Source organism: Seriola dumerili, unplaced genomic scaffold (assembly GCF_002260705.1).
Source record: "Seriola dumerili isolate Sdu_G_001 unplaced genomic scaffold, Sdu_1.0 BDQW01000002.1, whole genome shotgun sequence".
Classification (NCBI taxonomy): domain Eukaryota; kingdom Metazoa; phylum Chordata; class Actinopteri; order Carangiformes; family Carangidae; genus Seriola; species Seriola dumerili.
This window is the reverse complement of record NW_019174257.1, coordinates 10,892,377-10,907,302: the sequence shown is the minus strand read 5'-3', so window position 1 is coordinate 10,907,302 and position 14,926 is coordinate 10,892,377. Positions and strand designations below refer to the sequence as shown.

The following is a 14,926-nucleotide window of genomic DNA, read 5'->3' as shown; positions in this document are numbered from 1 at the left end:
ATTTGGAAACAAGTAAAACCCACAATTCAAGGAAGAAAAAAAAAAGTCAACAACAGATAACATACACATTATGGAGCATAATGAGGTATGAGTTTTTATGTGTGTTGATGTGTAGTGAGTGTGCACATGCTGCAGGGAAACCAGTGTGTGTGTGTGTTGGAGAATATGTGTGAGTGTGTGTGGTTGGAGCTGTGCGAGTACAGTGATGTAAGCTTTAATCTGCAGACAGATACAGCCCAATCAACCAAAATAAAAAGATTACCAGGTTACGCTGTGCGATTATGAGCGTGTGTGAGGGAGATAGAGAGGCAAAAGAAAGGGAAACAAAGAGGGAGCTAGCCGGTCAGACACAGACTGAGTGCAGAACAGAGATAGTAATGGGCCTCATTACTAAAAAATGGGACAAGCATTCGACTGAATCCCTGCATGCACAGTTCTGCAAAAGTATTCTCCTGGTACAAAGAACGGCTCTGTGCATGGAAGCAAATTTAGGCCAGTATCCTTGACTTCTAAGTACTTTCAAAAAAGTCCTATCTAATTCTAGAGCCATATTGAAACAGGTCCCCTTACTTCTGTTTGTACTTGAACTTGAAAAGGAGGTGTGTCTGCCACCTTCACCAACTCTAGTAAAGTCATCAGCTTCAAAAATAGAAGCTGATGGCGTTAGACTTCAGATTCAGTCACAATATCAACTTAAAGCATATTACTGCTCTGGGCTAAAAATCTTTTAGCATTAACGTCTTTTTTTCAGGGACTATAGCAGACAGCCTTAATTTAAGACTGACAGCTGAAGTTCCCAGAGAACTGTGAAGTCCTTCAATTTAAAGAAGTCTGTGATTAAATTGAAAACAAAGGAGTAGCCCAACACAAGATGGACAACACTGTCTATTAGAAATTATGATTATATCCCTCTAATTGACAACAGTAAATACATTTTGACAGAAATGTAATGATGCCCAGATTACATTTTTTATCAACATGAGAAACTGTGTTGATGAACACACTGGCAAATTGTAAAATAATTACACACATCAGTAAGATGTTCAGTGACATGGTTCTGTTTAGGAACTGGCAGCACTTAATTAAGGTTAGGGGAAGATTGTGGTCTTGGTTAAATATAGTCACAGTCAACAGTGGCTTGAAGCCTGAGAAATGATGTGTTCACCTCATTAGCCGTGGCTGTCCATCCCGTTCTTGTGAACACAATATATCAGGAGTACCTGGAGGGACTCTCATTGCCTCTGGGGAAAAAAAAGCCAACTTGGACTCGAGGATGAACTGAGTAGAATTTGGTGGTCAAAGGTCAGAGGTCAAAGGTCAATGTCACTCTGACCTCACAAAACATGTTTTTGGCCCTAACTCAAGAATTCATACATTAATTATGACACAGTTTAACACAAATGTCTAATTGGATAAAATGAGTGATGACATAAAAGTGAGGATTTTATATCAACAAGGTCAAAGGTCAACTTCACTGTGACATCACAATGTGCTTTTGTTGGCTACACTTAACCACAACCAGGTCTCTGGTGCCTAAATCCCACACTTTGCCGACCATCCTCCCTGACCATATCCCTACACCTTGTGTACAATAGAAGAATGTCACACTGTGTTCCCTGGAAAAGAATATTTCCAAACACAATCCAGGCAGCAATTACACTTCCCTCAAAACATAACTGACAAAACAAATTAGTAGAACATAAATATAATTTCTTCGAGACAGGGTTGGGGTTAGAACATGCCCTCATGCACAAATTCATTAGCACAGACTAGACAACAACTAAATCCAAGCTATCAAATTCTTCTGATATTATCAAGGGGTTGTTTACAATATGAATATTTGAATACAGGAAAACCAGGCTGTCATTTTCATTTTAATAAGTTGAAGCTTTAACACAAGGTCTTCAATTATGTATGGATATACCACAAAAATGATGGATTAGGCCTTTGAGTCAAAACATAAAAATCAACCAAGGATTTCACAGACAGCAAGAATACCTGGCCTCAAATAGAAAGCATCTGTCACCAGAGTCATTTTGACAAGTGGATTGACAGACAGACTGGTAATCCCTTCAGGGAACATGATGCTAGTGTGAGGGCTGAGCCGTGTGTATGTTTCTAATGCAGTGACAGACAGGTAGACTGTTAGTTGGCAGATGTGATGGCAAAAGATCGACAATGACAATATAAAGTGCAATCCAGGTGTGTTTGTTTGTGTGTGTGTGTGTGTGTGTGTGTGTGTGTGTGTGTGTGTGTGTGTGTGTGTTGTTTGGCATACTAATGAAGAGGCACAGCCACAGTGATAGACATACAGACTTAGTTACCTGAACAGGCGTGATGTGTGTGTGAGTGACGTATCCGTGAACGTGCTGGATCTGAGACAGCTGCCGCTCTGCCACCTGAACCAGCTCGGCCCCCCGCAGGTCACCGTGGCGACCGAGAGATCCGTCCCTCCCCAGCGATCGTTCCCTTTCCCTCTCCATGGTCCCGGCACCTCCTCCCTCTCTCCTCCAGGTGCCCCCCTCCCTTCCCTCCCTTGCCTCCCTTCCCTCCCTCCCCTCCCTCCCCTCCCTCCCCAGGGTCCCTCCATCCCTCCCCAGGGTCCCTCCATCCCTCAGCTCTCTGGCTACTCCCATTGGGTGCTGATGGCAGGGGTGTTGGTGGAGTTTTGGGGCGCCTGGTGACGCCCCGTCCTCTTCTTGATACCGATACTTCTACAGTGAGAAGAGAGGAGGAGGAGGAAACCAGGTGGAATTTAAATGAAAATGCATGTAAGGGAAAGGAAGGAAGATCCAGGAAGAGAGAGAGAAAGTGACACAGGAAAAAGAGGAAGATGAGGCATAGGAAGGTTGGCAGGGAGGAGGAGAAAAAAAAAGACAGAAGAAGAAAGGTTAGTTAGTATAGCAGAAGAAAAGATTTAGTCAAGCTGGAAAAGAAGAAAGCATTAGTGCAAAACTGCAATCAGCATGAAACAGCATAGCATAGTGTGTATGTACATGTCTGAGTGTGTGTGTGCGCTCATGCATATGTAACGAGATGTTTTTATAGTACAGTTTGTGTGTGTAAGCACAAGGGACAGTCCAGGTGTACACCCAGCATGGCAGTAATTGTTTCCTGAGCTTCCTGTATTGCACATACGTGAATGCACAAACAAACACAAACACACACAATGAGTACACACACACACACACACACACACACACACACACACACACACACACACACACACACACACACATACACACACACATACACACGTTGGACTTGAAACAGAAGTTTTTAGGCAAAACGAGATGCAAAACTGAACGAGGACAGCGAGCGGGGGACAAGCCCGCCTCAGGGAATAACTGTTTCTTTCTCTCCTTCTCTCCTCCTCCTCTCTCTACACTGTACCTTCATCGTGCCTCTTTGCCTTCCAAATCTAAAACTCGCACCACCCTAAGTCTCACTATTTCTTCTCCTTCCTCTCAATCCTTATTCCCACGTACCCTCCCTCGCTTCTCTTCATCTTTTTAAAAAAATTATTTGATGTTTTTTTTTTTTTTCTGGCTTTACTGGACAGAGTACAGTGGAGAGAGTCTGTGAAGCTGACGGGGGGAAGGGATGCCGGGTACTTAGCCAGTGGATCTGTGACATTGTGGTTACATTGTGTGGAAGTTAGCCAGCTGAGGAGCTAAAAGGACAGCCCCTCTGTAGATTGGCTGCACAGGGACAATCACTCCTCTAATGAGGTGAAATCCAGGTAAAATCCTTTATCCCTCATTAATCTGTTTTACTAAATCTAAACCAATCAGGAAAAGGAGATACTGATAAAGAGAAGCATATGAGTTTTACAGGATTTTTAAAGCTTTGAGACAAATTGGATGTGGATTCTCTGATCATATCAACACCAAGATAATAAGGTAATTTCAGCTAAGTCACAGGCAGCTAATACAGTACACGACAGTCACAAAACAAACTACGCAGACTTTAGTTACTCATTTAATAAATCAAAGGTATATACAGGAGTCCATTAAAGAGATGTGTGTAATCCACATGTCAGCCTCACTGCACTACACCAAAACTTGTATGAAGAGATACATTAGTTGAGAGGCTTTTTATGCCATAATCTATACAAACGTAGATATGTGAGTTAGAGACTAGTGCTGTAGCAACACAAGTGGTAATACATTTTCAGTAATGACATGTCAAACTGCAGGGAAATGGCTCACTTATTACATGTGGAAAACCAAGTAAGAGTAAAAAACAGAAGCAAATGTTCTCGCCCATTATGTGTTTTAAAATGATCATCTCTTTCATGTCACTGAAATTTCAGGGTTTTTTTCACATTTCACATTGAAAGTGTCGCATCAAGACTTTTTTTTCTGCAATGCTTTTGAGATCCGAAAATTCAATGAAATGGGCTAAACTAACACCAGTATCATACAAATCCAGCCTGCAGCTGTGTGAAGAGATAGATTCACCTCCCCTGCAGAGAGCCAAACTGTCTCACAGTCAGTCCGTTAATATGACATTTGACCTTTTTATTTGCTCTCTGTCTCTCGGTAGCCAACAGACAGTCAGAGCAGACTTCTGAGTCTGCGTGTGTTTATTAATAAAACCCCTGTTATCACAATCACATGCTGGGGTCTTATAACACACCTGCTGATGAAAAGCTGCTTCCTAAGGTTTACCATTTAGTTTATGGTATAATATGTGAGAATTGGCTTTATAAGGGTTGGGGTTAGGCATGTAGCTGTAATGGTCAGGGGTAGGGCATGCCTCCAGGAAATGAATACCAGTGAATACACGGACTTACAAAAAATTATAAAAGCAAGTGTGCCAGTGTGAATTATCATACAGCTCCCTCTGTGTCTCTACATCAGTAACTACACAGCCCACAGTCTTAATTAAATGTTGTTCCCAAGAGAGAAATTTAGACATTTTGCGCAGTTTGAAAAACACTGTTATTGGTATTTCTGTGGTCCTGACTTATTTAGTAACAAAGTCTGCCCTTGATTCAAAAGACTTAACATCAGTTGACTCAACACAGGTAATAAATCAATCATGTTTTCACACACTTGTTTTAATAAACAATTACTGACCCCAAGTGCATACTGTAGCTGCTGCTCAATGCAATATTAAAACACCACTACACTTGACCCTACGTGCAGCTGACTGTCATCTCGGTCAGCAACAAAATCCAAAAATGTATTGCAGACATTGTGTTTCGGGGCAGGGAGTGGGCGGCTGCTTTTCACAGGAGAGCCCTTCTGTGCAGCAAAGTATCAGCTAATTCCTGTGAATTCAAATAGACATGGCTGTGTGTGCTCTCCCCCCTTTGCTTCTCCTGCTGCATACTTTAACCTCATTTAGACTGGGATTGTGAGTAAATACTGCTGTGACAAAATGAACTGATCTGAACCCGTCTCGTGCCCTACTGCGCATTTAATTTCCTCTCCACCCCTCGCTCTGATCTTTTCATTCACTGTCGACTCGCTAATTAGTCAGAAATGCCTCAAAATAAACTTGAAAGCAGCGGTTGAGCGGCCAGGCACTAAGACCCTGAAGAGACCCTGGCTCACACTGTTGTCAAAACACTGCTGCTACTGCCCTCTGCACTCACACACATGCACAGGCACACACACACACAGCTATAATCCTATATTTGGTGTTTCATTTTCACATGATACAAGAGCACCTCTGAATGAATGAATGCATGAACGGACAGAGACACCAAATATGTCTGTTTTTACATCAGAGTACGTGTATGTGTGTGTGTTTCTCTGCTTGCTCGACTAGCAAGAGACGAGCATTCCTAATCAGGACTGTGCCTGCAGAAAGCCTGCTGAACACACACACACACACACACACACACACACACACACACAGAAACACACGTGCACACTGTGGCTGTCATGTTTTAGTGTGTCAGCCAGTCTTGCGTAGCCAGAGAAACGTGACTAGATTGGGAGCAGATTCAGCATCCTAGTACATGTCTATGTGTTAGTTTGTATCTGTGTGTGTGTGTGTGTGTGTGTGTGTGTGTGTGTGCGTCAGAGTAAAGCCAGGCGTTAGTCACGCTTGGTGAGATATGAAAGAGCAGGGGATCCTCTGCCGTAAGGGACTTCTCGCACACACACACACGTGCCTTCATCTTTCTCTCTTTCTCTATATCTTTTCATTCTGGCTCTCACGTCACACTCTCTCTCTCTCTCAGGCTTTATTGGCATGAAGTGCAAAAGCACTTATTGCCAAAGAAAGAACATCAGATAACAGCTGATGACCATATTCATTTAGCAACGACGACAAAGTGGCAGTAACAAATGCAGATGGTTCAATAACTTCATAAGTTCAGCAAACACTAAATCAATGGACACATTAACTTTTTTCACAGCACTCACTCAAATTGTAACCATGTAAATATGTGTTGCCCTGTATGCATTATTGGTACATTTTCCTTTTCACCTCCAGAATAATTAAATTTTTCTTACTTAATAATATATTATTCTGAAATTCTTCTTTTTCTGTCTGTGTCACAACATCAGATTTCCACCACACATTTATCTGATAGTAAACATCCAGTGCATGTTTTCTTTTTTTTCCTGTTGTTCAATCACACCATCCTCGCTGAATGTGCCAATTACTATGTGATGATGTAATCACCATAGAGTGGGTTATAGAGAAAACAGGATCACAAAAAGAATTACACGCAGGCCATTTTTGACATAGGAAATTTGCAACTCTCAAAAAGCTAAAATTTGAACTTTAAAAAACTTTATCAGTATCAATATAGGATGAGAATCTGAGATCATGTAAGAAATGTTCTTGAAACTCCAAAATTATCAGCGGAAGTATAAACAGAAAAAAAACAGCAACAGGAAATGTATTATTTAAAAGACGATGTGATGAAAACAAGAAGCTTAACATGGCTGAAAGAGTAAGACATCCGGTTACTAAATTAAAGCCGTTTTAAATGTTTAATTTGAAGGACCTGAAGATTTTCCTGAACTGACTTAAACCCGGCTTCAGTCAGTAAAATGTCTTCAGTAAAAATACACAGACCTGGGCAGAAATAGAGGGACATATTCATCTATTTTGAATGTGTTGAACTGTCTGACCTAGTTAAGGTGTGTTTGATTTATCTTCTCAGACACTTAAACAGCCTCAGAAATGGACACATTGCTGGCTAGGTAGAATGAAGGTAGTGCACCCTCATGTATTTAAAATGTACTCTCCTCCACACTCCATGCAGTGTATGTGTTAGTTGCTTGTCTCTCTCCGTGTATCTCACGTTTACATGTGACTTTAATTAAACTTGACACTGTTTCCTTCAGTGTCAGTGTCTGAAACTGATTCAGTTTATCAATTCCAGTAGTTTTAACATTACTGGATCAATTGTTGGCATATTTCTCAAATGACAAAAGAAGCAGAGCAAAAATCACCTTTATTTTGAGCAGATTTAAGTTGCTACATACAAACATTTGTCATTAACTTCAAGGTATTGTGTGACTCTTTTGGATTAAAAGGTAAAATAAAGAAAGATTCAAATGTTTTCTGTCTTGTTATACACAAGTTGTACACAATGTTTTACTGTTTTACATTTGATTATGTTCAAGATAAAATTCAAATATAAAACACATCAGACATTTCATAAGAAGAGTTGACGTGACACCTAAAGGCCTTTAATGAAGCTGACATGAGTCTGCATCTGGCTGTGTGTGTGTTCTCAAAGTTAGAAATAAGCTGAAACATTGGCTGGTTCTGGGGTATCATAACTACAACTAAATCTCTCAGTACTGTACTGTGTTGTATTTCCTGCAGAATAGCAGGTTTTTATAGATGTAGTCATAATATCCAAGGATCAGATTATTATTCTATGCTGCAGCAAATGTCAGGGCATTTTTGCTTAACCACACTTTTCAGTCCTTGCTAGAGTGGGCCACACGAAACACTGACGTACACAGATGCCCAGTGGGTACAAACTTCAAACTGTCTATAATAAATAATAATATAATTCCTAATATAATTAGGAATTCTTAATTGTAAATGAATCATAGTGGAATAGATCTTCATTAGTTCATGGGGTAATTTCAAACACTTAATTACACACTGCACATTACACTGTTATTTCTCCAGGGACCACAACACTTGAAGGGCATAGAGAGGTCCTCAGCAAGTTCAAACACTCTCACCACACAACTGTCGGGCGACACAATCTGTGTGGAAGACTGGAGAAAAATATGTGCAAAATGTGATGTCCAGCAAATCTGGCATTGAACTACTTTCTCTGTTTCAATAGTTAGAAATGAAGAAAAAGTTAATTTAACAAGGTTTAAATATTCTTAGTTACATCAGCATTATTACATTTTATAAACTCAACACTGTACAAGACTGACAATTAACTTTAATCACTAAGTACCGAAGACGTTGACCGTTAACTCCTTTTTCAGAACTATTTTATTAGTTAGATTAGCTTTAAATATTACAAGGAACACATGAACAAAAATATGCACTGAAAAGTGAAATAGGTGCAGGTAAATCAAAGTTAAGTATGGACATACAGAAAACAATGCAATGCTAGCATCTCAGGGTCTGACCATGGTTCCTCTCAACAAACAAGCAGATGGAGGTCTACAAAGGGATGATGACCAACTTGACCATCTCTCAGAAATCTCATCCACACACTATACAGAAAAATCCCTGAGCAACTTGTTATTATCCTTAGGACACACTCAGTCTCCAGCTATACTTGTAGAGGACACAACTACTGCTCTCACTGTGTCACACACTCGTGTTGACTCTCTCTCTCTCTTTAAGGAGCTCCAGTCTAACAGTTGTCTCTCGACCTGCTCGTCATGCTGAGGTGATCTAACGGGACAGAAATAAAGTCCATACAGTTTATTGTGACCTAACTGCTGAACTGGACAATAGTAAACCCACACACACAGATACACACAGTCCAGCGGTCCTACTGTATCTTTTCATATTACAGCACTGCACATGAATCTGTCACAGTAAATTGAGCACCCTCCTCTCTGTCTCGAGTTTTCTACATTTGAATATTACTAAGAGGAAAGATATTATGTTTGATAAAGCTGTGAATATTGTCTTTTTCTCTCACACTGTCTCTCACACTCTTTCTCAAGTTCATGCTCGGTTTTCACTGTGCTATTTAGACAAGTTCACAGACCCATTTATGAAGCCATTTTTGGGTTAGCTGTGTGTTTAATGACTGTTCAAAGATGCGGCTCAGTGTACCAACAGCTCCTCCACATCAAAGACACGGTCCTTAAGCGCTTGGGTGGAACTTTAATATTTCATGTGTTGATTTTCCACTCAACAGTTTCAGAGTACTTTGCAAGATGATGATTGCCAATTTTAGCCTAAGCTCATTCACTTAGCATGGCCTTATGTTATGTAATTAGCGAGTCGGCACACTCGTAACGGATATGGTGGTATTAATTTAATAAAGGGTTAGGGATGCCAAAGACCTGTCAAGAGGCTACACTTTTTGCATTCGTAATAGAATGACAGAGAATTTAAGGCAGCTTCAAATGCTCAGATATGAATTTACTGGGGAGACAGATGTGCAGAGGGATCTTGTTTTTATATCAAACAAATGTATGGATTAGGGACACACAATAACACTGGACACATCCGTCTGTTTATACAAGCTTATCAAGTTAAGGTGGTGGGTGTTTCAGAATATCCCAGCATACTTCACACAATGGCAAAAGGTTATCATATGAACACCTATGTGCTATGCGGAGCTTCCAGTTCCTCTAAACATTTGTGTTTATAGACTGTGGAAGAAGAAGCACTCACAAACACCAAGAGAACATGAAAACTACACCCACTAAATCCTCAACTTTCTGGGAGAGACTGAGTCCAAAACGTCTATCCACTGCACCACTGACACCACCCACTCAGCTAAATGGCTAACTTAAGTTTAAAATAAATATATATGAAGAAACTATGATGGAATATCAAACCACAATACATTTTAGGTGCTGGAAACTGTCAGGTACCAAAAGCTGGAACTGAATGCCTGGTCAGATTTATAGTCTTGCTTATGTATTCTCTGATTAGGTAAAGAAAGAAAAAAAAGCCACTTTCTCTGTGTGATGGGAAGAAAATAAGTGAATGGGAAATATGTCCTTAGCTTTAGGAATGTTTAACAGAAACAAGCTACCTGGCGTGTCCACTAAGGTCTCATTTGCTTTCAATAATTTACAAATGCCTGTGTGTAGTGTGTAATAGGTTGCTGTTTTCCATGAAAACCTGTACACTGTCTGTACAGCACCGAACAGCAGACAGACAGTGTGAGTGGCTAACTGGTGAACAGAGTGGAGCACTTAGCAGCTAAAGGGCCAGATATTTCCCTCAGGTGTGAGTGGAAAACTAAATCGAATATTGGAATTACATTCATTTGGTGGATACAAACACAACTGCAGATGCTAAAACAATGCTGAATGCTAATTCTGTAGTTACAGCTTGTTGCTCTGCCCCCAAGTGGCTAAAAAAACATTAATGCAAGTTTAAAAACCAAAATTCATTGAATTCAATATAGACATTCATATTTACATTCTCAGTGTTACATTCTCTCTCCATGCAGACATTGAACATGTGGCATATTTATAGAAGACTTAAATAACTTGTGAGTGTTGAATTCAAATCAGTGAAGCATCAGATACAGTAGAAGCAGCAACAGGGCTCAGACTGGAGATGTTGACGATAAACTGGCTGTAGAGTTTATGATATGAAATCAGACAGCAGAGCACAACCCTGCTCTCTCCCTGTCTCTACCTCTCTAATAAACACACACAGCTAGGACCTCTCTCTCTCTCTCCCTCTCACTCACTCTCCTGCCGGCTACTAACTCTCACCTTAGTTTACCTCAACCCTGAGTCCCTTGACAAGCTTAGTCATTACCTCTTTCCTTCTCTGTCTCAGCACATTTTGCCTTAGTCAGTGTCTCTCTCTCTCACTGTCCATTACTTTACCTCTACCCCCAGCATCTCTCTCGCTCTCTCTCTCTCTCTCATACACTAACACACACACACACACACACACACACACACACACACACACACACGAAACTCTCTACCTACCTTGCATCCAAACATCAGAGATATGGTGTTGTTGGTACATGCTACTTTGCAGTGGCACAACATGTGGCTAACGTTAGCTAGCTGGTCCCGCGCTGGGGGGGCATCCTAGCCTTCATACACACATTTCACACTCACACACATCCACACGCTCACACACGCATGCACACGCACATGCACATGCATGTCTTCTATCAACCGCGCTCCATCCTGTCCCACAATCCCCCACTCTTGCCGGCCCCCCTGCCCTCTCCCTCCCCCCCACCGCCTGGCTACAGTCCTCAGCTGTGGCAGGCCGGCGTCCTCTCCCTCACGCTCTTCATCGCTCTCATCTTCATCATCAGCTTCATCAGTGTAATCCTCATAGCTGGTCAGGATGCAGGGAGCAACATGGTCACTGTCTGCCTGTGCATCAGCGTGTGTGTATGTCTATGTATGTATGTGTGTGTCTGTGTGTGTGTCAGAATGGGTTAGCACGTGTGTGTGTGTGTGTGTGTGTGTGTGTGTGTGTGTGTGTCTGCGTTCAGTGTGTTGTTGTTGTCAGCATGTGTGGATCAGTCTGTCTGTGTGTGTGCATGAATGAATGTGTGTGTGCATGTAAGTGTGTGTATGTGTGTCAGTATGGATGTGGTCTCTGTTGTCCTCTTCTGCAGCAGCAGTCCCAGTCCTCTATCTCCTCTCTCTCTCTCTGTGTGAGAGTTTGCCTCTCTCGTTCTATTGCTCCCCTTCTCTCTCTCTCTTGCTTTCTCTCTATCTGTGTGTGTGTTTCTCTCTCTCTCTCTCTCCCTGCCTTGCTCACTCTCTCTCGGTTCGCTCCACTGCCTCTCTTGGCCCGCCTCTCAACAGCAAGATCAATGAGAGACAGAAAGAAAGAAAGAAAGAAAGAAAGAAAGAAAGAAAGAAAGAAAGAAAGAAAGAAAGAAAGAAAGAAAGAAAGAAAGAAAGACAGACAGAAAGAAAGAGGAGAGACCAGCACACTGAGGTAGAGGGAGGATTAAAAATGTGGTGTCTTTCTTGTGTCCCCCTATCTCTCTCTCTCTCTCTTTTCACCTCTCTCTCTTGTTCTACCTGCTGCAGTGATGCTCTGCCTTGTATAGTCATACAACAGCGCACTCACACACACACACACACACACACACACACAGCGAGGAGGAGGGGGGTAAGGGTACAGTATTATACGGGCTAGTGAAGATTGAATTGACCAAATATAACAGTGATGGAGAGAGAGAGGGATAGAGAGACATAAAGACTGAATGAGTGAGGCAGAGACAATGTTGTTACATCATTCAGAGTTGCAAGCCATGATCTCCCAAACACACACACACACACACACACACACACAGACAGTATATTAACACATATACACACACACACACACACAGACAGTATATTAACACATACACACACACACACACACACACACACATTTTTCTGGGGTGACTTGTTCAATTGATATTTGAACACAGCCCTGTTATTCAGCTGGCAGAAGGATGATAACATTGGCATTGAGCCATTTTAAACCACAGGTGACCAGGACGCAAGATCAGAGGGTGGTAGAAACAAATAAAATCGTCTGTGTTTCCATTAATCCAGCACTGGACAACCTTTGACATACAGATGCACATGTCTTGCTTTACCACAAAGCAGAGTGTCTCTTTGCCAGAATGTTGGTGTTAATTTGTATTAAAACAACCCTTGCATTGAAATAACACAAAGGGCTATGTTAGTAGGGGAATGTTGCTTCCGGCACTGGTGAGACATGATATATAATATATAAGTCCAATTTGAGTAACAATCCTTGAGTATGAAGGCTTATAAGGCACCACAACATATCAGTCTATATTACTATGAGGCAGGACTTTACAGTTAAGGAAAGTTATTACACTGGGAATTATTTAATACTAATGTAACGATACACAGTATGCCTACAGCATTTACTTTACAAAGTAATCTACCAGGAATCTTTGCTTGCACATATTTGCTGGACGACCCTGCATTTTTTTTTGCAGGAGCCCTCTGTGTTGGCACCCCCTGCTGTGTCAGTGGACTGGCCTAATTAAAATGAATGAGGGTTGTTTTTTCAGTCAGTCTGAACATGTCATTAGGTGTAGGTTACTGGCAGGACATCGTCTATGTATCAACTTGTTAATAGAGAAATGTGCCAAATGCGCACAAGACTGTCTGATTAACAGCATACAATAGGAACTTTATTCAAATTTCTAGCTTATATCAATACAGTACATACCACAGAATGCTCGTTGTATTTAGATTTACATTTACTCATTTGGCAGACGCTTCAGCACAGAGACCTTGGACCACTAAACTAAATCTGCTCAATAAGACAAAGTCAAGGAGATCAGCTAAAGAAGTGCACATAAGTGCACTCTAAGTGCAAGTAAGGCGAGTTAAGGTGTGAGAGGTGTTAGGGGACGAGGTGCTCATGAAAGAGATGAGTCTCCCCTGCTCTGTTAGTATTTGGTAGCTCATTCCACCATCAAGAAAACCACAAAACAGAACAGTTTTGACTGAATTGCCTTGTGTGCAGGGATGGCAATGATAAACAACATTCCTTGGAGAGCAGAAGTAGCCGAGAGGGAGCTTAAGCCCAGTGTTGTGCCAGTTCACACTCATACAGAGTTCAGTTCATACAGATGAAAATTAACTAGTTCACATTCATTTGTTCCTTTTTTTAAATAAAGGCCGCTATTCTTTTTCAATAGAACCTCCTTCTACCCATCCATCACTAGCCCCAAATCATTGCCACTCCCAAACTAAATTAATTATTGTACACCACTAAAGAATCACAGACATGAGCTAAAACTGTCGTAAAATGTTCACGTTCATCATTTGTAAACTGATTCACTCAGTTCAGCGTTCACAAAAAATATGAATATGTTCATGCGCAACACTGTATAAGCCTGTATGATTGTGATCAAGTTGATGTGTGCAGACCCAGAGGTCAGTTTGTAAGCATTAGGTGACTTGAATTTGATTTGGGTGGTCATGGGTTGCCAGTAGAGGTCAATGAGCAGCAGAGTGACATGTGCCCTTTTGGGCTGATCGAAGACCAGATGGGCTGCCGCATTCTGGACCATCTGTAAGGGTGTCACTGTGCATGAAGTGAGACCAGATAGAAGGACATTGCAGTAGTCAAGCCGCGAAATAACCATGACCTGGACCAAGAGTTGGGTAGAGTACTTAGTCAGGTAAGGCCTGACTTTTCCTAATTCCTAATTTTCCTGATAGTGCAAAGAGGCATGACCGGGAGACAGCTGTCAGATGGTTAGAGAAGCCCAGCTTAAACTTGACACCCAGATTTTTTGGAAACGTGGTTGGGGTGAGAGATGAAGAGGCACTTTTTATGTTGATATTGTGATGGAGAGATTGAGTGGATTGGAGTTCATTATTAGAAAGGTTCAGTTTAAGGTAAGGTTCCTTGATCCATGCTGATATGTCTGAGAGACAAACCATGAACCGTACCAAAACCATGGATCACACGGGATTGACAGGTATAGATGGGTATTGTCTGCATAACAATGATAAAAGAACCCATGTGAGCAGATAATCTAACCCGAAGAGGTGGTGTATGTTGCAAAGAAAAGGGGCCCAGCACTGAGCCTTGGGGCACTCCTATGGGGAGATGATAGAAAATGGGCATTTGCCCTTGCCATGACACATTGAAAGAACGCTCAGTGAGGCAGGATTCAAACCAAGAATGTGCTTTTCCCGAGATGCCCACATCAGAGAGTCCAGATAGCAGGATGAAGTGGTTCACCGTGTCAAAGGTCCAGCAAGATAAGGACCAAAGACGAAACTCTAGTTCAAGCTCGTACATC

The 14,926-nt window shown here is 41.6% G+C and overlaps 1 protein-coding gene across 1 annotated transcript in view; it reads right to left on the bottom strand.

The window, feature by feature from the left end:
• LOC111237413 (discs large homolog 1-like protein) overlaps positions 1-14,926 on the bottom strand; it is a 105,291-nt gene that overhangs the window by 72,729 nt on the left and 17,636 nt on the right. The window contains exons 5-8 of the mRNA XM_022766536.1: positions 14,043-14,185; positions 11,367-11,457; positions 11,094-11,198; positions 2,325-2,714 (exon numbers count right to left, since the gene is read on the bottom strand). Of these exons, the coding sequence (XP_022622257.1) occupies positions 2,325-2,714; positions 11,094-11,198; positions 11,367-11,457; positions 14,043-14,185 (729 nt within the window). The remainder of the gene's footprint in view (positions 1-2,324; positions 2,715-11,093; positions 11,199-11,366; positions 11,458-14,042; positions 14,186-14,926) is intronic.